Genomic DNA, 26,805 nt, shown 5'->3' on the forward strand with positions numbered 1-26,805 from the left:
CACTAAAATTTCCTTCATTAACAATTCTGGCAGCTGCCTAGTATTTTTGTACCCTACACTACAGTCCTACAGGTTTACAGTCACTTCGCCCCATTTCCACATCGCCCCATGGGCAATTCCACGCCAACTGTGACATAAATGCCAAAATTCAAAATTGATTGTATAGTTTTTTTCTCCACTATGTTTGGTTAGGGGTATACCTATACTTAATTAATCTGAAAAGATTTTACCTCGGAATGTGCGTTTTACTAATTATATTGTTCTCTGAATATGGGTATGTCGAAATGCGACAAACGGTAGACGTATCAAAAAATAATGAAGAAAATAAAGAATGTCCTAAAAATTCTTCATTTATCTCTTTAAAAGGGGCGTGGGATTGTTATTTGAGATATTGGGTATAAGAAAGCAAGCTTCAGATAAATGGAAAAAGAACAAAATTATATCTCATCAGCGAAGTCCAATATGCGTAATTGGGCCTAACTTCCGGTGCCATTTTTCCACTGAACTATGTAACGTCCGTAACAATGTATGCACTCTTTTTAGCTACAATGAAATAAATTGACTGACTTTCATCATACCACATATTTACCGCCAACTTGCCATGGGTTAACTTATAGAGTAAGACTGTTTTAATTATGATAATTAGAAATAGACTAACACGCGTTACAGATGTTACATAAATTGTTACGGATGTTACGTTACGGACGTTACAGCTTTACTTAAGACACTACAGAACTTTATTTTTATTTACCACCTACACTGTATGTAAGATATCACCCACTTTACAAATGCTACACCCTGGAAGTGCCTACAGCATAACTCATGACCCTGAGGTCACAAGGTCATGTGGTCACTTCTCCTCAGGTTGCAAGGAACCAATTCAAGCTCCATTGAAAATAGTGTAAAATCAACCAACTTTGGAGCCCCATGGCAGGCAACAGGTGAGGTTGCACTGATGGTTCCCTTGTATTAATAAACTGCTTGCCGAACCGCACCGCTTATGCTTCACGAGGAAGGTGAACTACACCCAGCCAATTACCGACTTGATTTCAAGTCTAGGCTGGGGCGTGCATTCGTGACGGTTGGCCTAGTGTACCTGCATGCAACTGCAAGCCTACTGTGGGGAAGCTGAAATTTAGATTTGTCTGGCCTGGTCATTTTTGCAGTACATGTATCTACATGTACATTGCAAGCCTTTGTATAATACATGTATGTCAGCAGGTGGACTTTAACCCTAACCCCCTAGTCCTTTTTACTAGGAATCATTTTGAATCCTATGAAATCCTCAGATTTTCAGTATGAAAACATTGCATTCAGCTAAAATCCTCCAAAATTTCTTGAAAATGTCATTTTGAGGTGTGCCTAACTGCCCAAATCCTTCAAAATCATCTGGCAAATCCTGTCATTATGTTAAGGCAGTGTGAATGGCACTCTTGAGCTGTTTAGTTGATTCAAACATCAGGCTGAATTTGTGCTTGACTAAGCACAAACAACATAAGGTCAAATCCACGACCTTCATGTGTAGAATCCTTCAAAATCAGCCATGCACTTTTGCCATACACCCTGAATCCTCCAGATTCCTCCACTTAGCAGAAAAGGATTTTGGAGGATTTGGGAGGGTTAGGGTTAAAAAACAGTCTGACAAAACCTGGTCGAAATTTTATCTGCGGGGCGAGATGCTTTCCCCGGGGCGAGCAGGTGAGTGGGAAACGGGTCGGGGGGTGAGTTCGCCCTGGGGTGAACAATGGCACAAGGGTCACTATGAGCACAGGCTAATCGGAAAATTTGCATACAAACCACAACGAGAGCAGAACATACCCTGTAATCAAGTGACACAGGCATGAGTTGTCATTTCGATTCTTTAGAAAATGTCTTCTTTAGAACCTTATGTTTATCCCCTTCTTTGGTTCAGCTGTCTGTCACGTCGTCTCCTATCGCTTATCCCAATCCATCAACTGACATTCAAATGCATTTACATTTGTCTTGCTCGCAATTGAGGCATGTTACTTGACTCGCATCTCACTTCATAAATCGGATTTAAGGTTTCACTATAGAGAGGTTTTCTACAGAAAATTTGAGTGGATTTCATGCTATTGCCTTCAGTGAACTAAAGGAAAGATGTATTGCCATGACGAAGGCCTACAGGTTCCATTTTTACGTCAGTCCAATTTCTATATAAAGTTCCTGCTAAAAATGTGGTGATCTGGAGGTGAGAATTTCAAGTGGGAAACGTAGCAGATTTTCACCCCCTCATCACCCCAGGGCCACCCCCGAGATATGGTGCAGTTGGAAAAGGCCTTAAGAGCTCAGTCTCCCTAATACTGTAACATGTTGCCACCATTGGTTAACAAAGTGGATATTTTGGAGTCCATATATTCTATTGTCCTATTGATAATTTCCAAGGGAATGGAACATATGGAACATGGTTGCAATGACTCGGGCTTGAAACTTTTGATAGTTCTGGGAATAAAACGTGATGTGTGATGGCATCCTTCTTTTGTTTCTCTCCAACAAGTTTGAAAATGTTTTCGATGGGATTCAAGTTAAGGCTCCTCGGAGGAATAGGCATCAGTTCTGCAGTTTGTATCCCGTCTCAGGTCAATCAGATCAAAGAAAGTGTGAAAGTCCAAAAGAAAAGCACCTTTAGTAGCGGTATGAAATAACTGGTCATCATCTGAAATGAGGTGATCGCATCATCATGACATCACTGCAGTCTTCATTGACATATAGAGCATCATAATTTGTGTCTGTGCCAAGTTTCAATGGAATTGGACAAACATGTATCATTCTGTAAATAGAGGCCTGCAAAGAAAGATGACGTCATTATTTTGCATAGCTCAGAGGTCCAGTTTTTAATTATGTTCCAGTCACATCTGACATGTTTTTTGTAAGTTCAGGACACATTCTGTAATTTCCAAGGAAGATGAATTGATGCAAATTACCTTCCAAACAAATAAAAATACTTGTACATGTAGTTTGAAATCAATTTCATTAATATGTTCCATGTCAAATTACACTGTTTAGGTATAACAGGGACATAAAATGTCACACTTGGACCCTGAATTATAGAATGACCTACATTGCATAACACATCTTCACAGACCATCCTTCAGTTCATGTCCTTGGGTGGTGGTTTAGGTACATTTACACATGTACATGTATGACAATTTTAAGGTGATCACACTTACATGTATAACGTTTTGAACAAAAAAGCATTCTAACCCTCATTCTGCCAGCAGGTAAAGTAATGTGTATAATGGGGCAGTGACTTTGGTCATTTAAAACACAATTTGCACCAAGTTTTAAGTCAAATATTTGTACGTGTACAAGATCACTTGATTCCAAAACTTCTCTCAGCAACAAAGAAAATTTAGTATACAGTACAGTTGAACCTTGTTAATAAGAGCACTGTTAATACAAGATTCTGCTTGAATAACAAGGAAAATTTTAGGTCCTAATCCTCCGGTCTCTGGCCGAAATAGATACTGTTTTTCTTACATGTTTTTTTCTTTTTATTTTATTTTCTTAAATTTCATTTCTTCTTCTTTTTCAAATTTTTCCTATTGACATAACACAGGGTCGTTCTATACACCACTTTTGATCGGGCCGATTTACCTCAAACCTGGCACATTGTTAGACTACCTTCCAAGGATGTATGCCGAATCATGACATCATCATGATGACATCACCTGATTTATTATAGAATTTTGAATATTTAATTTTTCCCCACATGTTTGTACACGTTTTTCAACTGCCAGAATGGCATGCTCTTTGGCCACTCCACAAAAGAAACTTGGTCCAAGCAAAGACCATACAGCATAGAGGGCCATAGAGGAATGACGTCAGTTTGACCTCATAATTAGATTTATCATTTAATTTTGAAGATTTAATTTCTTCCATTGACTTTGTACACATTTTGAAACCCATTGACTTTGTACATACACCCTGTACGCGATCGGTCGATGCATGGAGCATTATGGCCGATGTGAGCATTGTCGCACAGTCTTAATGCAGGAAGACCTAAATAATTTGGCTAGAAGGTTGTGAAAAAAATCGTGCAAAATATATCGAGGGGAATGAACTCTGAGATTTCATGTTTCAGGCCTCAACCAATTTTGATTCTCGACATAAATCATCCGTGCTTGTTTTATTCCTCCATGGTGCATGTATAGACCATTTGCGTGGTCTCGCGTCAATACATGGATTTGATACGGACAATAATTTAGACGGGCCCATGTGTTCAGGATCTCTTGGGACTTCCCGGACCCAAAAATATACCGATTGAGTTCTTACATGTCTGAATGGATTTTTCTTGATTGGAAGATTCGAAAGGTAATTCTATGAAAGCTGAACTGAAACCAAATTCATGCAAAATGCTGGAGTTGTTGACACCTAATAAGCATGCATGATCACAGTGATCGTTGGCAAGGGTGCACCGAGCCCAACAGCTACACGTAGTGCGGCGGGCAGGTGGGTTTGGAAGCTGGATGGATGAAGTGCTGGAACTGGGTCTGGTAGGCAAAGGTATATGTATTACAAAACATTCTCAATTGCAAGTTTTTGTCTGCACTTTCTGTGCTAAGTCTGGACAGTGATGTTAGGGGAAGAAAGCTCACTCAAATTAGCTCTGAATTTGCTCTGACATACACGTACATGACATATCCCAAGAAAGTTGAACTCTACAAATGGCCTTTTTAAAATTTCAATATGCACACCTTAGCTTACATGTATGTCCAAATGATGAACAATGAAAAAGGCGATTAACAGTGATTAGTAAGTCCTACGTGTTCAGCACAATCCAGTGATCAACTTGCACATATTCATCAACTCCCTCCTGTGTACATTATTCAATGGTTTTAGAGTGATGGATTTTATTCAAAGGCATGTCAAATCAGGATGGAGCACATATGCAATACATGTACATGTGCAAGTTTTACAATTGCGCTGAATGTAGAAATCGAACTGACTAAAGTCCCTCACGGTCCATACCGTATTTCATAACTATGCCCCCGAGAACAAACCTTGTCATTACGGGTTTACGATACATATGTAAATATCCAAAAATGTATGAATTCGAAATCAAATGTAGACCTATGATTCTTTATACATGTCAATTAACGTAGCGTAAGCTGATTACACGAAATAATTGAATATCTTTGTTTTCTTTCTTGTGTATACATGTAGGTGTCCTTTTTACTACTGCTGGAGTGAAAGCTACAGATAAATCTGTTCTCCATGTTAGTTCTTAGCATTGGAATTCAACGTACATGTACATGTAACTACAGTTACTTGTAGATGTCAGAGGCATGGGTACCAGTGATAAAGGAAGCTGCTGTAGAACAAAGCAAGGAAATTAACAGGTGATGGTGAAAATGCCTACTGTTGCATTGACATACAGACAGATTGCCAGTTCTGATTAATGCAGTCATGAATTAAAGTTTGTGTGTACAATGTATGTGCGTGGGAGGGGGGGTACATCCATGTACCACCATCATAAATGGTTCATCCATCGACATCCATGCGCATGGTCCTCCACTTAAACATTCAGGTCTCCTGTACCCCCCATTTAGTGAGAACACAACGTTGCTATGCCAATGAACATATGTGCACATGTACGCTATATTTGTGTTCAAGTTTTGACACAAGTTTTCCCATGCATCAACACATGAACTGCTGCACTTGTAATGAATGTTTTTCTTTTGCAATGATACACATGTTCATCAGCACAGACATGAGGACGGTCTTCACACGTTTTGGATGTCCCCGTTATGATTGAGTGCAGTCAAAGCAGGACTGATCCTGAAAAGGATAAGAACAGCTTTATAAAACTACTTGTAGCAAGACTGCAACCATCAGGAAGTGAGATTTACTTGTATGTATACTTGTAACAGCTAACATTTATCGAAAGACAACTGCAGAAATTGTTCAAACTGGTTTCAGAAGAATAGTGCAAAGTTATCAGCCTTTAAAACATCCCAAAGTTTTCAATTGGTCCCCATGTCATTTGAAGTCTCTGCAAATCTTCAGAACAGAAAGGAGTTGGCGGTTTTTGTATGATACACTTCACAAAAATGTATACCCCAAATCATAAAAGTAGATTTTTCTTTCATCTTTTCAAAACACTCCAAGTGCATATTTCATTGTTATTCCCCCCAACAAACCCATAGTATTACTGGTTCATGGTTTTTTATGATTTACTTGTTGATATAAGCTGAATGTTCCAATTTCCTTATCTGTTTCTTGTATATGGGCATCCTTTATGCTGCTGCTGAAGTGAAAGCCACAGATCTCCATTTTAGGAATTGAATGTCGTTGCAGTTACATGTAGATCAGATGCACAGCTACCAGTGATAAGGGAAGCTGCTGTAGGCCTACAACGAAGCAAGGAAATTCACAGGTAATGGTGAAAAGGCCTACTGTTGAACTGACATACAAACAGACTGCCAGTTCTGATTAATGCAGTCATGAAGCAAAGAGAGGAGGGGGACCCATGCATGTACTAATGTAAATCACTCATTGATCAACATCCATGTGTCCAGTCCCCCATTGTAGCCATTGAGGAATAAGAACGAGTTCCTACTCATAGCCAAGTGATATCAAAAGTGTTGAAAGTTCCTACACCTTTTTTCCATGCATCAACATGTAACTGACACACAATGAATTAATATTTTCCTTTTTTTTCTAGATGACACTGAAAAATGTTTACCAGCACATACACGAAGGAAGTCTTTCACCAAGTAGGTGTTGTCGATGGAAATGCAATTCGTACCAAGACTGTTCTACAGAAGGACTTCATCAAAATAACATGATCATCTGCAACAAACAGCAACCACTAGGACATGAGATAGATGTATCTGTACATGTCCCTGGCCTATTTTGTTCAAGATTTCTGCAGAAAATGTGAACACAGGTTTTGGAGCATTATGCAAAGTTTCAACGGTCACAAGTTGCTGATATTTTAAAACTCTTCCCATGTTTCTTAACTATCTAGGGCATAAAAAAATTACCGGTATTTATATAATGTACAATAGTGAAATGCCCTAAGGCAGTTTTTCCCTTTTCTTTTATAAATATTAAGGACACTTTAACATTCTGTAACATAACTTGAACAAGGCCGCTTTCATTGTTCAATATTTTGAGTATACATGTATTTCTTAACATACACTTAATCTGAGTTTGTGGTGCTGTACGCTCGCAAATACAGTTGTTAAAAGTAATAATTTGTCCAGTTACTGTTGATATGAAATAAGCACTTTTGAAAGAATTGTGTGAAATTGCTGTTTGCATTATTTTTCTTCTGTCTTTGGAATCGACGTCTCTTAGTTTGTGTATACCGATGGCTCTAACAGTCCCATATCCTCTGGTGTTAAGATGATTTTACATCGTCACGGTTACAAAGCCGTACACCCTATTGCAGAGATTCTTCCCGGCAATCAAACCCCTTACAAGAAAACTGAAGTGCGCCCTTACTTGATGCTATTCCACGTCTTGTGTTACCTGACTGATAATTTCCCTACATTCAATCATATTTTCGCCAGGGATAAGGCAAGAAAGTACGCAGTGATTGAATTAATCATTAGCATTTGAAATAACTATTCATTGTTCGTTGCAACTGATAGTCTAATAACAAGTTTGTGAAGTCACGTATTTCCTGAATAACAAATACACATATTCCATCGGAATGAAATTTTGCAGATAATTAGAAAAGCGAAATGTTATAGTCGAACCTTGAACTCGTTATGATCTCATGATCATCAGGTGACAATTCACGTGACATTAATACATAAAGATAAGGTGCTTGCAGACGAAAGTGCATCCAGCTCATCCCATAGTCTGTTTGCTGGCCGTGCCAAACAGAAACTGGAGACTGTCCTCAAGAAAGCTGACTGAGCCTCCAGATTTGATGTGTGTGCCACATCCTTCATGCTCCTGCTGTCTGAATATCTTGTCCGGGGCTGCGAGGTTGGCACTACCATTACCACTGATATACTGTTTAGGACCTTTTACTGTCTCGACAATTTGCGTACACAACACTCATGACTTCCTGTCGATGGAGCAACACTTTATGTGCCTTCTTTCTTCAGTCTGAAGGAGCCAGAAAGCATCTTGAAGCTCTCCCCTTGACGCTATGAACTTTCAACACCGTGAAAATGCAGTTTCACCATTAAATCACCGTGAAATTTTTTTCAAAGCAATGTAAGCCCGTTTTCACGGCGGAAGGTTGGTCAGTTTGGGAGCGGATTAGCTCACGGCAGTTTCACAGCATTTTCACGTCAACTTCTTGGTAGCTTGTGGTCCTATTGTTATTTATAACGGTACACCGGTTCAGCTTCCCACCATGGAAGGTGTGAAAACAGCAGATTAACTGTCGACGTGTACTAAAAGAGTAATGTGATAGATAGCCAGGAATTAGCGCATCAGTTACCAACAAAATGAGCGATTGAATACCCCCGTTTAGGTCTGGAGTGTAAACTCCTCGCTCATGAACTCAACGGACTGTACCGTAGCAAGATCCGCTGTCGGCCCTTGACACTCATGCCACATGTAAACACGTAGCTAGCACGCGGCACGACTGTTCATTGTACGGTCGAATGTTGTCCATATGGCTCATTCTCTTGCAAATGACCTGAGTAGATGTTGGCTGGTATCATTTTCTAACAGTGCCAGTTTACATATATTCTTTGCCAGTTTATATATATTCCTTCGCATGGTGCAACCGCAAGCTTTTCCACCTATTGCTGTCTTTCACCATGAATAGCCTGAAATTCCATCCAATGCCTGTTTAACGTTATCTCCCACGGACACCAATGAAAACCGTAGTGAGGTCATGTCGTGCCTCGGGCTGATCAAGCAACATACATGTAACCTCGAATTAAATTTGTGAACACAAAAAGATAGATACATTTTGTATATCCAACTAATCAAGTTCTGGGAAGTACACGTACATGTAACTTGTACTTCCTGTGACATCATTTTTCTATGTGAAGCCACATAGAGTTTTGTGTGGGTGTATGGTGAATTGCACAATCCTATTTTAATGCATGGGCTGGTTGCTGCGTTACCATCACACCTTTTTGGCAGTGGCGCGGCGCAGCGGGAACCAGCGGAAACCTTGCTTCCATGCATCAAGCAATATTGCGCGCCTGTTTTCACCACTGCAATAGCGAAATGCAAAGGGAACTTGTGAAAACCACAAAACTTTCTTTCCACATGTTGGGAATGTAAAGCAGGTGTTTTGTGAAGACGGGATCCTGTCTTTCCTGGGAAAGACAGGATTTATTTTTCCATTTTTGAGTTGTGAGAAGAGATGGATACACGTACGATGGCTTAATTTCCTGGATGCAGCTGAAAAATTCTGTATATTTCCAACTTTTGTGGGCAAAACTAACTTTTGTGATTATTCACTCTACAGCCAGGGCAGAATGTTGAATCGACCTTTTCAGCCCTAAAGTGTGACACGATTTAGGTAATCAAGATCATGCAGTGCATGTATCTGTAATGCATCAGATTTAACGGAAGTCTTACGGTTTTGAAAAGACCAATGCTTACCTTCGATTTGATACCAAAATTTCAATTCTCGAGAAGAATTAATGTTACTTTGTTTACACTGGAGGTGAGGGCCCACATAAATCATAACTTCCAAGTTTGAGCTCGCAGAAAATAATGTTTTCATGAAATATCAAATAAAGTAGGCATATGAAATTAAAAATGAGTTTGCAGGGCAGGAAGATAAAATGCATAATACACAATGAAACTGTCCAGTTACACAATGTGCATGTATTTCCAAATATTGAATTATGATATTGTCAGACTAATGAAATGGTGAAAATGACCAGCTCAGCGATGAAATAGATTAATTGAAAGTAGAAAATGGCACATGGAGTGTTGAAGTTACCACACCGAATCATAGAATTGCCGAAAGACTGTGAAACTGTATACAAAGTGGTGGAATTAACAAAGCCAACAATGTAGCATCAGAGCGAGCAAGGATAGCAACGGTGTGTACATTGTTTTCTGATCCAGCACGCGCAGGGTACATATGACATCGTGCATCATGGACAGGGTTTGCGCGTAACTTTTGTTTTCACTTGCCAGCCGGACCAGTAGTGATGGCTTTTTACTAGTCCATGAGCAGCATTTTCACTAGTCCGCGTCTTCCCCCAAATTTCAACATTCTTTTTGGCACTAGTGTTTTCTGCTCCAACATCATGCATAACAGTGTGCACTCGGTGCTGACTGTTTAATTGTTGATGAGTAATCATAAATGGCCATGGGAATTGTAAATTTCCAGAATATTCATGAGTATAACTCTACTCAAGCAAATTAAACACACAAAGTGGTTACCTGCTGAAATGGTTTATTTGATTCACAATCGGAGACAGAAAAAAACAAATCTTTATGAACAGTTTATGTACATGTATGTTTTATGCAGTATGCACATGTACACGCACATACATGTATGTACAAGTGCATGTACATGTACGCCGCGCCCGACAAAATGTACAAAGTATGTACATACACTACATGTTCGTTCTCGACTGTGTCCAGTACCCTTGAGGTGCATTCCACCAAATGGTTGTGCGGGGATTTTACAATAAGACACGCCATCATCAGGAGGGATCATAAAAATATTTCTATAAATCCCAAATTAGGGACTGATAATTTCCAGTTCGGGGTATTTCTTTCAAAAGTAGCAGGCGGCTACATTCAGAGCTGAGCGCCAAGTGTTACTACTATTTTGGAGGTACATGTATCTTCGGGGAAAGGCAAATGAAAAAGAATCATGGCAAACCCCCATAAAATTGAAATGAAAAATGATCTTCTGGCCACAATCTTGAATTTCCAGTGAAAAAAACGGAGGCCAACCTCTTTCCAAGAGTCAACAGGGAGCGCTGTTTCGGTCTGATTTTGCAATGTTTTCTACGGGCGTGTATTTGGTGTAGCGCAACCCATAGCGTGCGAACCCAACACAAAATCACAGCCGTGACATTGCTAGTGTAACAAGTACCAGTGACCAATCAGAAAAATCAGTACTGCATAGTCATAGTAACGTAATGCGTATACACACACTGTACACACTCAGTACGTCATACACGTGGGATGCATATTCATGACTTCCGTGTACCTCTACGATGCAGTGCATGAAAGCATGTGCTGATTTAGATCTTGTACACACAACCATTGTCAAGTCATGGCGTTGTCCAGTCGCACCGGCCACATGCAGTAGTGCTGTACAGTAAACAGCCCTCGATGACGCTGCAAAGGCATTGCGGAACAGAAGTTTCATACAATTTACTTTACTTCCAAAAGACAAAACCTTGCAAATTGAAGCCTCTCCGGTCTCTTTCTGGACACCCTGCAAGGTCCTCCCAAGCCAGGCCTTTTTGCTGTTGCGTTTCCGCTTCAGTCAATACAGAAACAATGGCACATACCTCTGACCAATGCAGCTGCTCCAAAAATCAAGTTACACTGTTTTGCCTTGAGAGGGCCTAGTTCTCTGGGGGTTGGCACCGCTGACTTTCCAGAGCCTTGGTGACCCCTACTCCTGGACCCGTGGGCAGCTGCCTTCCGTGTTTCCAGAGGTCCTGGTACCGGACCGTCTCCAACCGGTGGGTGTTCCAATTCAGTTCCGCAACCTTCTGGAATTCACAAGCATCCCCTTCCCCCATCAGACACCATCATTTATCAAACCAAAATCACAACCCACCCGGCAAAACACCCAGCCTTGGAAGTAGAAATTGAGTCCCTCTTCACCAAGACTGCAACTCATATAGTTCCATCGGGAGACAGATCGTCAGGTTTCCTGTCAACCTTTTCTGACACTCAAAAGGGACATCACAGCATGGCGGCCTATCCTAAACCTAAAACCACGCAATGCGATCCTCGATTCAATCCAGATACGATCTTGGGCCACATCCTTCAGTCTCAAAGATGCATATCTTCATGTGCGCATTCATCCTCAACATTACCAGTTCCTTAGATTCCAAAAGAAGGGAGTGACATATGAATTCACAGTACTCCTTTTCGGTCTGTTAACTTCTCGTTGGGTCTTTACATGAATTGTAAAGGCCGTGGGGGCAGTGCTTCACAGGAACAATGTCGCAGTTTTCCAATATCTCGAGGACTGGCATGCACGAAAACGAAAGCCAACGATGCCCTCCAGGAAACACTGACCATGACCACACAATTGGGGTTCCATGTCAACATGAAGAAATCAAATCTAATCCCCACGCAGACAAATGTTTCACGCTGTGTTCACAAAAGATGCACACTGTTTTTACACGATTTTGCACTGTTTTCACACCTCATTCGCCCCTTTTGCATCCGATTCGCTGCAAATTCTCAAGGGGGAAAAGTTGTGGTCAAAATGCAAAATGCGAATGTGGATTCCTTTCGCTTTATTTCCCATTCCTTTTCACAGCGCTAACTTTCAAATGCAACGTACTGTAACCTTGGAACCATCCCATGAACATTATTTTTCCCAAATAATCTTCCCCATAATTATAAAATATACAGACACAAGATGAACACCAGAAAAATTTTTCTCACATTGCTTCTTCTCTTGATGACTTGTCATTTCTTTTTTTGTTTTCTTATATCTTTAATTCTATGTACACTTTCTACACCCTTACATTAAAAAAAGGGGGGGGGGAAAGGAGAGTAGTTGCATTACACAATGTCTTGAATTTAGAGAAAACTTTTGTAAAAAACGTAGCCGATAAAGGAAAGAAAATGTCCTGTGCATGCATAAGTAATTGATTCAAGTAAAATAAACCTTGAAGGAGTTGCCCTAAAATTTCATGTACTATTTCATTTACAATATCTTGGAATAAAGGAAACTTGGCCTAAATAAGCAATTGATTCAAGTGTGATAAACTTGAAACAAAGAGCAGCGCAAAGTGGAACTTCCCACATTTCTCTCATAAATTTAGTCTCTTTTCTTTTACCATTTCTAGAACAAACATCACACCAGCTGTATGTCAGTACCACCAATTTCCTTACACACAAGATAAGAGTTTACAAGAGCAACATCAAGCAAAAATAAGAACCATTTGCTTGATTTCCTGACTGAACGGTGTGATGATGCCAGCTGGTCTGCAATGTCCACACCCTTCATCCCCTTGTTGTTGTCGAGTACACACTTGGGTTTCTCCAAAGTGATGCCATCATGGTTCCGCTTGCCAGTGTTGGTCATCTCGGCTGTATGCATCCTTGACAACATACGGACATCTTTTTTGTCTCGCCAGACCAAGGCGAGCAAGCCTTTGTCGCTGGAGAGGTGAACAACATCACCTCTCTCGAGTTTCAAGGAGAACAAGTCCTTGGGCATGTCTTGACGATTTTGTCATATCGTCCTGATGACGTTCATCTTCTGGTCATGTAGTTTCAGGTACAGATCTGGGCTGCTGAACCAGCTGTCCAGGAAAATGGTGTACCCTTTGCCAAGAAGATCGGCATTCAAGTCAAGTACGATTTTCGTACTTGCCAATTCAACAGTCTGGTCTTGACAGGTGTAAACCTTGAAGTTCCAGGTGTATCCAACGGCAACTCCCGTGCTGTGGTAGACTCGATACTTCTTTGGGTTGTACTGCTTGAACTTCAGTCTCCCTTTGAATTTCCAAAGGGACTCATCAGTAGTAATCTTGCTAGACGGAATGTAGATGGACTTGAACTTCTCGGCCAGTTCTTCTACCACCGTGCAGAGATTGTATAGTCGATTGGTCGCCTCTGCACGGCTGTTATTGACGAAATGCAGATAGGACAGCAAGTCCATAAATCTGTCGCATGGCATGGTGTTAGGAAAAAATGGAGTCTCAAGTATTGAGTCTTTCGTCCAGTGGACTTCAAGTTGAGTTTCGGCGTCAGTTCCATGATGAAAGTCATGGACAGGAACACTGACATCTCGTCTGGTGTTGTGTCAAACTAGCTTCGCGTGTGACTTGGACTTGCATCTGATTGACTTTTCGGGTGTTCAGCGGCATAGCGGTTGTCTTGTTGGCAATGTGCATTCAGCTCTGGGGTGAAGAACTGCTTGAAGATATCGAGAGGAGTGCTGTTCTCGTCTAGTTCTTCAACTTGAACACCTGCTGTGCCTTGAAAGCTGTGTTGGCAGGAGAAGTTGCCATCAGCCTTCCATTGAATGGACAAAGTCTTGGCCTTCTTGGGAGGCCTCGCTAATGGTGGTTGCCTGTTAGAATCGCTGTCACTAGTTTCAATTTCTGAACTATGTTCAGATTCCGATGTGAAAGCTGAACCACTAGTCACCGTCAAAGTTCTCTTCACTTGAAGACATCGTGTAATGCAGCTGAAGGGCCGGGAAGTGGCCAAGCAAATATATACCCAGCTAGGGTGCTGCCCACGTGTTCCCAGCCCAGCAGGACAGTAAACAATGGCATGCACACCATGTCAATGGCCTGTATTCATCGTTCGTGCTCCGCGCCTCAAGCGATGCTCCACGGAGATTACCCAGGGTATTCAATCAAAGACAGTGGGGTGTCCTGACGAAAAAAAGTCTCATTTACCGAGTATCAGGGGATCAACCAACTCTCCAGGTTGCCCCAAATTTCCATTCAGTGCAAAGGTCTCATTAATTACAGATGTACACTGAATAACAGTTGCATGTGTGGTATGGTGCTACAGCAATCTCCTGGTAATAAGACTTTTCTCCAGGCGCGACTGTTGCCGTTTCCCGGCCGGAAGGGGTTAATAATCCAATCAGAACAACAATCAGTTCACCGTTGCCTAAGTAGTAATTTTACCCATACATGCCATATACAAATGAAATTGTCGTAGCATGTGATGTATGGACCGGATCATGTGTACTTGTTGAACATGTACAAACACATCGTAAATGGCCATGGACCATGTATAAACTGGTCATGGTAGGCACTAGGTATTCGTCCACAGTTGGCTCTCATATGTACCTGTAAATATAAACTCGAAACGACCATACATGTATGTCTGCTATCTTGTAAGCGGTACCACTGCCCGTGTCCATGCATGGAATCAGGTCCATGCATGGAACTGGCTCTGCGCTATTGCTTATCAAGTGAGAAGTTGAGAACCAGGACCCTCGCTGGAATAGCTGAAAAAAAAAAAAACTTAAAAGAGAAAATTATGCAAGGTACATGACACAACAAGGTGAACATTATTCAGAATACAAGATCAGACAGTCCAGTGGCCTCTTTACTTGCGAATCGGGTTCTCTTGGCAGTTGCTGCACTCCCAGACATCTAAAATCAGCAGACGGTATGTGTTGTTGCTACTCAGGATGAATACATGTATGTAAAGATGTGGTAAGTATTCACAGAAGATCAACAGTAAACATGCAACATACTGTATTCCTTGAGCATGACACTGCCAAATTCTCCCTTCATTCAATTTTGGTTGTGTATATTTATTCCAGTATTCTGCATACCAGCTGCCTCATAGCCATGCTGTTGTGTTCCATATAAGGCCAAAGAGATCATCAAGTGGACAAACAAAGCCACTTTTGATTGGATGGTGTGCTCTGAACGCCACACTATTTAACTGGAAAGCAGAAACTGCACTGCCACTGAAACTGCAAACACGTGCACCTTAACACACAGGCATTGTACCCTGTGCATGATGTACATGTATGTACATGTACAATGTCACTACACAAGGGTGTGGTAGGTACATGTAGGCTGGAGTGGTGACTTGGATTTAATGTTTGGAGTTGTCACTCACAGGCACGGTAGGCCTGCCTTAGGTGGACTTAGACTTGGATTTGATGTTTGGAATTGGCTCTTTGAAGGTGGAACCGCTGATGGTAGATATGCGGTTCTTCACAAAAGCGGAGCCGCTGATTCTGATTTTCTTTGGAACCGCGATTCCACTCAGAGCCTGAAGTGCCGCCCAAGCCGAATGGCTTATACTTGTATATTTTGTGGAACCTGCCATACCAGGATTAACTCCAATCAGACTGACAAATCTAAGTTTTTGACACTTGTTTGGGTCAGTAGGCACTGATATCAGATGTCTGTCAATCTAAGTGTTGACTGTCATTGGAATTTTCATTATCATTTACTGTAACTGCTCAAAGACTTTCATTTTCAGCGACTGCATTTGAACTTTACAAGTAACGAATGATAACCGTAAACTGTATATTTCAAGTAGAAAAACTGAATGTCCTACATGTAGCGGTACATACATGTAAATGGTGCATTCATACATGTGTAAGAAGTTCTTGATGTGGTCCTACACTTTCTGTGATTTCATTTTCTTAATAACTAAATTATGATCTGTTTGTAGGATATTTTGGAAGCGTTAAAGGTATTGTCAGCATTTTTTGGCAAGAACACCTTGAGGAGCCGTCGGAATCTGCGTGGTGACATTGAACGACGAAGTCTTGCAATAAGTGAAGATTTTGCACAAGCATTCAAAAAAATGAAAGAGGTACAGTAATTTTGTTTTTCTTCTGTAAGAGTATAATTATTCAAAATCATTCATTGGTATTGTACAATTAGTTGGGTGCACATTGGCCATAGAGGATGGAATGGACACAGTGGACACTTTTTGCCTGTTGCCACAACTGCCACTGCGGAGATTTATTTCCAACAAACTGCTTTAGGTCTAATCACAAGCTCAGTTTACTAGTTCAGCAGTACATGTACAGTACAGTGTATTTCACTCATTGCTAATGTAGTAATAAACAATTACGGCTGACTCGCCTTTCCAACATGGTTAAAACTGACCGGCCTTAACCCCCAATAACATATCAAGTTTCATATACAGTAGATTCCCATTATACATGTAGTTTTCCCTAATACAATGCTCTTGCCGATGTAAAGCTCTTTTTTCATTTCCTCAACTGCACACTCATTCACTGTGTACATTTATCTGTGGTTATAGCTGCCCTGTTTATAACACTTTTGGGGATATAATGCTCACTATTTTAGACCCAGAGAACCATATTGAACATGTGAAATGATTCTGGTTACAATGCTCTTTTACCTTGGACAGTCAGATTCTTTGAAAATTGACAAAACCGTACTGCGTGGCCACCGCAATTGGCTGTCCTCTGCGCCGGACACCAGCAGTACAAGCGATTCGACACGCACCCGGCCGTCCGTAAGCTTGACCCGAATACCCTCCATAGACTTGATGTCATGCACTGCAGGTGTGTTGTGCTGGACCTACATGTATAAGCATACAACATTACTATGGTTCATGTCTGCTAAGCTGTTCGCGAAACCCATTGCCATTAGTGGCTTGATTTCAAATCTAAAATGTACATATACGTTGCATGTTTTACAGTTTTACAGCATTGCAAAAATCAAACTAAAAGTGACAAGTACCCAGTAACTAGCCTCCATCACAAGTGCTGCATAGTTGTATATTCATTTTAATTTTGAGTTACCATCTTGTAAAAAATTACTGATTTCGCACTTCTCAGCCACACCATGCACTTGCGGCATTGGGTACTGCCTTGAATGAAGCCTAGAAGCTCACTTCCGCCCAGTGCAATCGCGAGCACATGTTAACCATTGTGAGATTGCCAACTTGACACAAACTGGCATACAATGACATGTGTACTTGTGCTTTTCCTCAACGTTATTTGTAATGATGTTCAGAGAGATGGGTAAGGTTGACAAGTTTTCCCGATTCTTGATGTTCATACAAACAAGCAAAATATCCATCTGGATGTTAATTGTTATGCATTTAACAGCAGAGAGATTTTTTAATCACAAGTCCAAGATGAATTGTAAGTTGGCTGAATACATGTATTAGCAGCTTGGGAAATGATATACATGTATGTACGCGTAGTTGTTTTTAAGAATTAAAAACGAACTCCACAAATTCCTTCATAATTTACTCGACTGTTTTATTTGAATCTTCAAAATTCACGTATCTGTACTGCATGTACATGTAATTTTGTTTTGCAAAGTGTGGCAATTGTAGACCTTGCATCTCACATTTGCAACAAAATGAATTAATACTAAATGCCAAGTTCTAATCAACGCATGCAACCAGTTCTACACTTGTGTACAATTATACATCTGCTGGTACATGTACACATAATGCACATACACAACATAGATATCTGTTCATGTATGTGTACTATACATGTGCATTGTTCATGTTGCATGTCCAGTCTGTTGTACCGGTAGCGCTGTGCGGTAATATTATGCTCAATGCAATTCAGTCCCGTTGGGAGCGCTGTAACGTGAATCTACACTGTACATGTACTGTAGTGCATTAACCACTTCGTGCCGGGCATTTTTCAACGTTGATGATGGGCCTGCATAACTATCATTTTTTCCGTTTTCAAAATCCTTTAAAAATTCATCATTCCATTTAACAGTCGTTTATAGCTGAACGAAGTAATCTTTAGGCACTACTCTAAGTTGACAGGTGACCTTTATTGACGCCCGAGTATTTCAGCCAGGCCTGCAGCCTTTTAAACAGACCCCAGATTGTGCAGTGATATACAACTGTCTTTTGTTCACGAACCTGGCTCAGTGCACTGCTGACCTCTTTCCCATAGGGACCAGATTAGCGTGCAGCGGTGCGGTGTGGCTTATCGCTGCGGTGGTGGAGTGCTTTTGTCCCCGGTGGTAATCCGCTTGCTCTCAATGCCCCAAATCCTGGTGTACGGTTTCAAAATAATGCTGGACTATCACCACTTTTGAGAGTGAAAAATGCCGGTAATGCCCAGCAGCCTGGTCTTTCGTTCGGAGTACGGTCTTTTGTTACAGGGCCCTGTTTCCTTTGTCCGAGTTCGGAGACCCCAGCCACCCATATAAAGCATACGGCTCTGATTTCGGAGTCCCCGGCTGGTAGTGGTTAACTGCGATCATAGGAAGGACTTTACATTTGACAACATTCTCTTGTACATGTACATTACACATGACATCATGCATAAAAGTGATCAGCTTGTAGGAAAGTAAGTTACTTGTAAGTATGATCAGTCCAATATGCTCACTCTATCCTGTCAAAGGATGGTCTGCACATTGAGGCTAAAAACTGCAATAAGGAGGTGGTAAGAAGATGCCAAACTAACCTGTTATAAGATGTACCAAAGGACCACTTTACTACTCGAATATAGCATAACCTAGCTTTCTGCGCCAAAAAAGTTTGGTGTTAAATGGTGTTATATGTAAACTTGGCTTGGGCGGTATTTCGGTATTACCAAATACCGCGCTTTTTTTTCAATACCGAACAATACCGACTAACAATCCATGAATACTGGAATACCGACTAATTCAGTATGGAAATTCAACACCGCGGTATTCTGGCTAATTTGTTCAGAATGTTCCCACAACCCTCATAAGATGAAAGCAGACAATCATTTCCACAACAGTGGCTGCATACTTTGTGGTTTCAGTCATCCAGCATCACATTTGTATTGTCTCTTTTGGTGAGGAGAAGTAGTAGGTAGAAGCAGGTTCTGGCTCAATCCCCTTTTCCACTCTGCTTCCACGCTTCACCGCCCACAGGCCCATTCACATCCGTGCCAGGGTTTCCCACTTCACCCACCTTGACCTTTGACCCCGGCGCTTCCTCTTCACCCACCTTGACCTTTGACCCTAGTGTAAACAACTTGTGACTCTCAAAGAAAAAAGGGAATTCCCCTCTTTTTCGCTCCTGCCACAAGTCTCGACTTGCCCGGCCGAACTTGCGTCTCCTACTTCCCGGAAAAATTCTTTTTGCACTGAAGCTCTGAGAAAAAATGAGATTTATTGTGGAGATATATAAAAATAACTAACGATGAACATAACCGCCAGAGCTTTTAAAAAAATGAGAAAAATTTTAAAAACCTATATATAAATAGAGACAATAGAGACTACGTCAAAAGCCAAATGAAAGTCAATTCATTTTTTAGAATGCAAAAGGAGCGCACCTCGACTTACACAGAAGCAGATGACCTAAATTTCACAAACATAAGCTTTCCAGTGCCCATTTTGCAAATTCCACGAATCAAATCACAAAATACAATCAACATATTTGGTTACGACAAAAAAGATGGCGTTTACATACTTTACAAAACTAAGGGCATAGGTGAACTGTTAAATTTACTTTATTTTACCCAAGGTGAAAAGAGTCATTACTGTTGGATCAAAACTTTTCCCGGTTGACTGGTGACATTTATAAACAAAAAAGTAAGAAATACTGGTGCTTTAATTGCATGTCGCTCTTTCAAACAGAAGAAAAGTTAAGCAGGCACAAAATAGATTGCCAAGGGTTAGACGCAGCACCCTGTAAAGTCGAATTACCCGTCAACGGCAAAAACATTTTCCAGTTTGAAAATTACAAAAACAAACAAGATGCACCTTTTGTCATTTACGCAGATTTTGAGTCGGTTTTAGAGCACCTTCCTCCGACTTCACCAAACACGGTTAAGACCCAGATCCACAAACCCTGCGGCTATTCTTACACAGTCGTTAGATGCGACGGTAAATGCACGAGTCAAAAGACGTACAGACCTAACCTGGTCGCGCGAGTTACAAAAAATTTACGAAAATTGCAGTCGCTACTGGATTTGTGAAAAGCTTATCTGGCAAGATAAAAGAATTGCATTGCCAGTGCCCAATTCCAAACGAGCCAAAGACCAAAGGCGATCAAGCTGCTTATAGTTCTGGTTTCAGAGAACTGCTCTGTATGACATGCACAAAGCCAATTAACAGATTCCTTAAGGTCAGATATCATTGTCATCATTGTCATTGTGGGACACTCTGTTAAAGCACTTGGGCATAAAATTGGAACTATTGATAAACATTGATAAGCACCTGTTCTTAAAAAGGGCTAAACGAGGCGGTATCTCGAACATGGGTGCCAAGCGCTATGCCAAGGCGAACAATCCCAAATAACCATACTACGATCCAAAAAAGCCAGAATCGGCATATTCTTTACCTGGACGCGAATAACCTGTACGGCTGGGCCATGTCACAATCATTACCTGTGGGTGAATTCCAGTGTGTTGGAAACTTAGACAAGTTTACTCCTGATTTCATTTTTAAACTTTCGCCGGAACCCACTTTAGATTTGCGGGGGTACATGTTTGAGGTCACTTTGGACTATCCGCAAGACCTTCATTCATCACACAACGACTTCCCACTGGCGCCTGAGAACTTAGTACATGTAGTTCCCAATGAATGGTTTTCAAACTACCAACAAAAATTAATCGACAAAGGTGAGCAAGTAACTTCTGTAGATAAACTTGTCGCGACTTTAGGCACTAAACATAAATATGTAGTTCATTACCGAACGTTGCAAAAGTACGTTAAAAGAGGTGCTCCGTGTAATATCGTGTAAACAGGCCCCGTGGATGAAAAGTTATATTGATAAAAATACCGAATTGCGCAAATTGGCCAAATCTGATTTGTCTAAGACCTTAATGTATGATTTCTATTATAACAAATAAAAAAATTAATTTTGGTAATAAAGCAAATTTACTTTACACGGACTCTTTGTTGGTCGAAATTCAAACTGGCGATTTAAACGGCTACTTGAATAACAAACGTGAGCTATTTGACTTTATTAATTACCTGCCCGACCATAAACTTTTCGACCCCAAAAACAAAAAAGTAATCGGTAAAATGAAAGAGGAATTCGGGGGTAAGGTTATTTTAGAAGTCGTCTGCATTAGGCAAAAAATGTATTCGATTTTAACGGAAGATCAAAATTTAAAGAAGGCAAAAGGCGTCACTAAAGTCGTAACCGAGAAACGGTTGTCGCATGAAGGGTATAAAAGCTGCCTATTTGAAGGGGTGCAACATGTTAATCAGCAGTTATTTAGATCAGATAAACATCAAGTGTACACCATCACACAAAATAAGCTGAGTCTTTCACCGCTAGACACTAAGCGTTACATATTACCAAACGGCATAGATACGTTGGCTTACGGGCACTGTCAATCATTAATTCGCGAGTTTAAGGTGACTGACCTAGAGCGCGCCAAGCAAGCGTTACAAGGCATTTAGGTCCTAGACAAAAGAACAATCATCATTCATCTATCACTGGGTGTATAACTCAGATTTTAAAGATAAAGAAAAGGCCCTTAATTCAGTTTTTGTGCAGTTAAGCCTAAAAAGCTAAGCTGTCTCGGGCAGTAATTCAGTATCCTCGGGCACTACTTGAAGCTCTTCTTTGATGAAACTTCTGTTTGGCCTGTTTAACAGATAGTACAAAGTAGGCCCCGTTTTTACCCGTTTGCACCGGACTCGTTTAAATTGGCTAGTGTGTTTTTCAATTTGGTAAATGTCTACAAACCAAACGGGATCTGTTGCCCTTCTGACGGTCCCACCTTCCTTCTCACCCGGGTAATAAAGGTAACGCACGACCACGCCTGGAGGAAGTTCTGGCTCACTCGCTTTTGGGGGTGCTGCATGTGTTTGTTTCACTCGGTCTAATTTGACAGCTTCTGCGGGTTCTTTATCGATTAAACACGTTTTTTCCTTGTTTAGCAATTTTATTACTTGAGGTAAATGCTCTACCCATTCTACATGTACGTTACGAACGCCTACATTTAACATTTCCTGCGCGTATTGATGACCGAATAAATGCTCGGCCAAAGTCCTATTAAACTGTTCTTTGATTCCCTGTGACCTATGAATGCCTGGTTCACCTACTTGCACCGAAACGCCTTTCTTAGCAAACGCCTTTTTAAACTCGCCTTTAAATTCTGACCCCGAGTCTACGCCCTCCGCTGCACAGGGCCTACATTTTAGGGTTAATGCTCGAACATGATACAATTGAGATTCCGTCATTATAACCCTTTTCCCAAATCCACATTCCCTTCTACTGGCCTTTAAATTGATCAGAGGGTGTCCCCAAGTGCCTACAAATAAAAAGACCTGCACAAAAAAGGACAGAGTATGGTCACGGTACCCTTTTTCCAGTCAAAGGGGGGGGTCCCACCACAATCAACAAAAATTTGACACCCCCCAACGCAGTGAAACTACTCAGACAGCTGTCTAGACAGCTCAAAGACACATCAGAGAGACCGACCATTGATATAAGACAGGCCCAGGTTTGCCCAGGCACTTGGTTTGTCAATAACCATTATCAGCACGTGGCTTAGATATTTACATACAATCCCCAAGGGACTTGGCTGGAGGCAGGCTCTGGAAAAGAATTAGAGAAGTCCCCTTGTTAAAGGTGACTAAACTAGGCTGTTCAGCATCTGCAGAGAGACAAATTAAAAGGAGGTTTTCGCATTTGGCCGAAAAGTTTTTTAATTACGTAATTAGAAAAAATTGGATCCCCATGGGAGCAACTCCACTCTACGTCAGGTTAATTAACTTGGGTCAAGTCAAGGGCGACCTTTTATAAATTTGTTTCATAGCTTCTAACGCTTGATCAGCAGTTTTACTGGTCAACGGTTCTGCTTTTTTGTACTGCAAACCAACGTCTACTACGGTTAAGGCATATTTAAAAGTTTTACGATTTACTCGGTTCCAAGGCAAGTATAAAATAATTGATGCGCTTCATTCGGACTAACATATTCGGTTTGCAACATTGTAGGTCTCAGCACGTAATCGGGTGCAGGTAAATAAATTTGCCAAATAGCCTGCTTTTTTAACCAGTTTTTAATACTTGACTTGTCTGCGCAGGTTTTTTCTTGTAAATGGTCGACGGCGCTTTCACCTTTCCAGTTTTTAAAAGTTTCTTCTTTTCCTTGGTTCATTGAATTTATAAACGGTATATTTTTAAAAATGGCGAGTGTTTTAATGATGGTAGGAGGAGCTACATGTATAGTAAACGCTTTAGCTTTCACTGGCAGTAATTTTTTGTTTAGAATTTTTACACAAAGTAAAGTCGACGAAGAACGCAAATGTCACGACCTAGCGTTAAAACAACTGGCTCAAGCAAAACAAGCTTGGAGCAAAATCACGTACACGTTAGACTTTCTAAACGAATGCATGAAGCAAGAGCGTATTAGCCAACACACATTTGTAAACGTGGACGAAGCCTTGTGAACTTACAGTGAATTGACGGGTAAACAGGTGTTGCCGTTGCCTCCAGAGCCAAAGTTATCCGATTTCTACGTACCTTCTGAAGATCAAAAGGTGAGAGAATAAGTATGGACTCTAGGTGGAACTGCTGTGGTGTTTTTTTTGGTTTACCGGTACAGTTAAGTAAGTTTAACTTACTTTATTTCAAAAGAATGGATCATCAATTGAGTGAACTGAAAGCTGACGTAAGCAATATCGAGCAAATGCTTGGCGACATGCGTGCGGATGTGGATCATTGCGCCGATATGCTTCTAGATATCCAGAATGAAACGTTTTGTAACTTGTAAGCGAAATAAATTAATTGAATACGAAGAAATGTTCTTTGCAGTGGGTACATCGTTCATCTGGTTTTCTTTCTTGTTTAAAATTTTCCAGTAAGAAGTAAGATTTAAAAATCATAGAAATAAAAATTGTATAAATAAAAATCATATATATTAAGAAAATGTCGCAACAATACACTAAAAAACTAAACCCGAGTCGCAGGCTCAAAGTACCTCGCGCGATCAAAGGCGAAAGACACAAATTAACCAACACGCATAATCCGAGCACAATAGCTGCAGGTAACACGTTGACTGTAAAATTTCCCGCTTTAGGCATTGATGACGTAATCGTACCCGGCACCGTGAAACTGGCCTTCAAGTTGGACCTAGATGGAGCATCAGACGATAATCAAACTGTGTATAATAATGTGGCAAGAAATTTGATAAAAAAATCAACGTCAGCTTTAAGGGAAACAAAATCGTCAGTTAAAGAGATGCAGACTTGTTTCACAATTTTAAGGATAATTGATTGCCTCTGCCGCAGACTAAAAATATGGCTTACTTTGGTCTAGAACGAGAAAACGTCGCAAAGTTACGTCTCGGGGCGGGCGACAAAAACAAAGCTGCGAACAACGGCAAAGATAAAGCTAAAGAGCCTTTGACGTATCAGTTAACTTTTAACTCTCATGATAAAGTTGTCAATTCAGCAGATACATCAGCGGAATATTTGATTTCAGACATGACTTTAGAATGCGAAGTCGTCACAAACCGAGACCTGGCAATGAGTATCCGGCAGAAACATAAAGGGCTGGTGTATTATTTATTTGACAGGATACACTCGTGGAAGAAACAAGCAGTTAATAAATCAGACACGTTATGGAACATTAGCATAGATCAGACGATTAAAAGTTTGAAATGCTTTTTGATTTTGTTCAAAGGTCTGGCGGTTAAAAACCATCAAAGATTTTACAACCCACACATAACTAAAATTGTAGTCACGGTCGAAGGCAAGCCGAATCAGCTGTATTCACAGGGACTTTTCGAATACCAACTTCTTCGGTGACTTGGAAACTGAATCGGCTCGATCGGTAGTCAAAGACATAAATTTAACCAGAGTAGACATGGCTGATTATCTAATAGACAAGTACGGACTCTGGCTCAATTTTAGAAGTTCAGATGATAATTCTGCGCACGGATCGGGTAGGCCTCTCAGTGGCGGCGGTGACATATCTATAGAAATGGAGCGACATGCAGGCAGAGACTGCAGGGTCTTTGACGATGTACATGTTTTTGGTGATGGATGTGCGATTAACGGGAGGACAGGAATTTCAAGAGCTTAGTGTATTAAGTAGAGTTAAAAAAAAAAAACTGGTTTAAAATAAATGAACCAAATGTTTAAATCACCTCACTGCGCTTTAGTCATAGGCGATACGTGCAGCGGGAAGACACAGTGGATTTTGGATCTTTTAGAGACTGAGTATAAATTTACTTTTGGAGCAGTAGTAATTATTTGTCCCACGTTATTTAAGAACAAAACTTACCTAGAGCGGCTATGGATCTACGCAGACGACAACGTTTATATGTGCGACCTGTTCGAATTAAATTAAGCGATCGATCTATACCAAAAAGTTTTTGATGGAGTAAATACGCTTTTTATTATCGATGACTGCACCTCAGATCAGATTATAAAGTATAGAAAAAAATCCAAAGGAAGCAGTACATGTGCCTTGAGCAAAATGGCTTTCAGTGGTAGACATTACTTGCACTCGTGCTGGCTTCTTACACAAAAATACAATGCCATTTTAAAAGACTTTAGGAGTAATACAGCGTGGGCAGCTATATTTTACTGCAAAGATAAATCGTCTTTTGATCAAATGCTTTATGAAAATGATGTTGTGCCCTATAAAGAACACGATCGATTGAAACAGCATGTACGTAGTTGTAAATTTAGTAAATTAGTTGTAAATACTCGGCCGCCGGTAAATTATATGCTCAAATAAAAATGAGATTTATTTTGGAAACTTATATAAAAGTAGAAAGATGGAGAATAAAATGTGTAATCGTTGTCAAAAAGTAAAAGACCTTTCTAATTTTAGAGTTAGATTAAGTGGTACTATTAATTTTGGGTGCAATGAATGTCTTAATAAAGATATAGAGAGACATCATAATAACAGGTGGGTGCATGGCAGACAGAAGTGTATGTGCAAGTTATGCAATGATCCCATCAAAGTCACGATTTACGAATGGCTTTATCACTCCAGCCAAGAGGATTAGAAGCGTGGCCGATTTGACCCAGACCGTTTTATAGACACAGACGTTTGTCGCGGTTTGATCGAAGATTACAAATGCTGCTATTACGACGACTGTGGACAAAAGCTCCAGTACATAGAGTATAAATCTAACTTGGGCACTAGAGCGACAACAAAATTGGTCACATTAAGTCCAACTGCGTACTCTGCTGCCTAAGTTGTAATAAGAAGAAGACTTGCTTTGCAGATTAGTTAAATTAACCACTTCCGGGATCGGAGACATACGGTTTATATGGGTGGCCGGGGTCTCCGAAC

At 40.7% G+C, this 26,805-nt stretch overlaps 2 protein-coding genes and 2 long non-coding RNA genes across 7 annotated transcripts in view; 2 read left to right on the top strand and 2 right to left on the bottom strand.

Moving 5' to 3' along the window:
* LOC110983224 (uncharacterized) lies at nt 1–9,189 on the top strand. Of its 4 annotated transcripts, XR_015427714.1 has the most exons (5): nt 1–4,524; nt 5,185–5,360; nt 5,725–5,872; nt 6,275–6,397; nt 6,686–9,189. It is a non-coding gene; the product is annotated as an uncharacterized LOC110983224 (long non-coding RNA). The 4 variants fall into 4 exon arrangements; XR_002598689.2 differs by having other exon boundaries at nt 1–5,360; XR_015427715.1 differs by having other exon boundaries at nt 1–5,360; nt 5,725–5,859.
* lipt2 (lipoyl(octanoyl) transferase 2) overlaps nt 1–26,805 on the bottom strand; it is a 447,804-nt gene that overhangs the window by 112,849 nt on the left and 308,150 nt on the right. The window lies entirely within an intron of this gene.
* The window catches only part of cog6 (component of oligomeric golgi complex 6), a 204,723-nt gene that overhangs the window by 362 nt on the left and 177,556 nt on the right, over nt 1–26,805 (top strand). Inside the window, 1 exon segment of the mRNA XM_022242307.2 lies at nt 16,276–16,419. Coding sequence (XP_022097999.2) covers nt 16,276–16,419 — 144 coding nt within the window.
* On the bottom strand, nt 5,367–26,054 carry LOC147796781 (uncharacterized). The gene is made up of 3 exons (XR_015427716.1): nt 25,783–26,054; nt 6,199–6,371; nt 5,367–5,799 (listed from the first exon to the last, which is right to left on the bottom strand). It is a non-coding gene; the product is annotated as an uncharacterized LOC147796781 (long non-coding RNA).

Source organism: Acanthaster planci, linkage group LG14, assembly GCF_054643075.1.
Source record: "Acanthaster planci isolate LZ-2023a linkage group LG14, COTS_SCS, whole genome shotgun sequence".
NCBI classification, from domain to species: domain Eukaryota; kingdom Metazoa; phylum Echinodermata; class Asteroidea; order Valvatida; family Acanthasteridae; genus Acanthaster; species Acanthaster planci.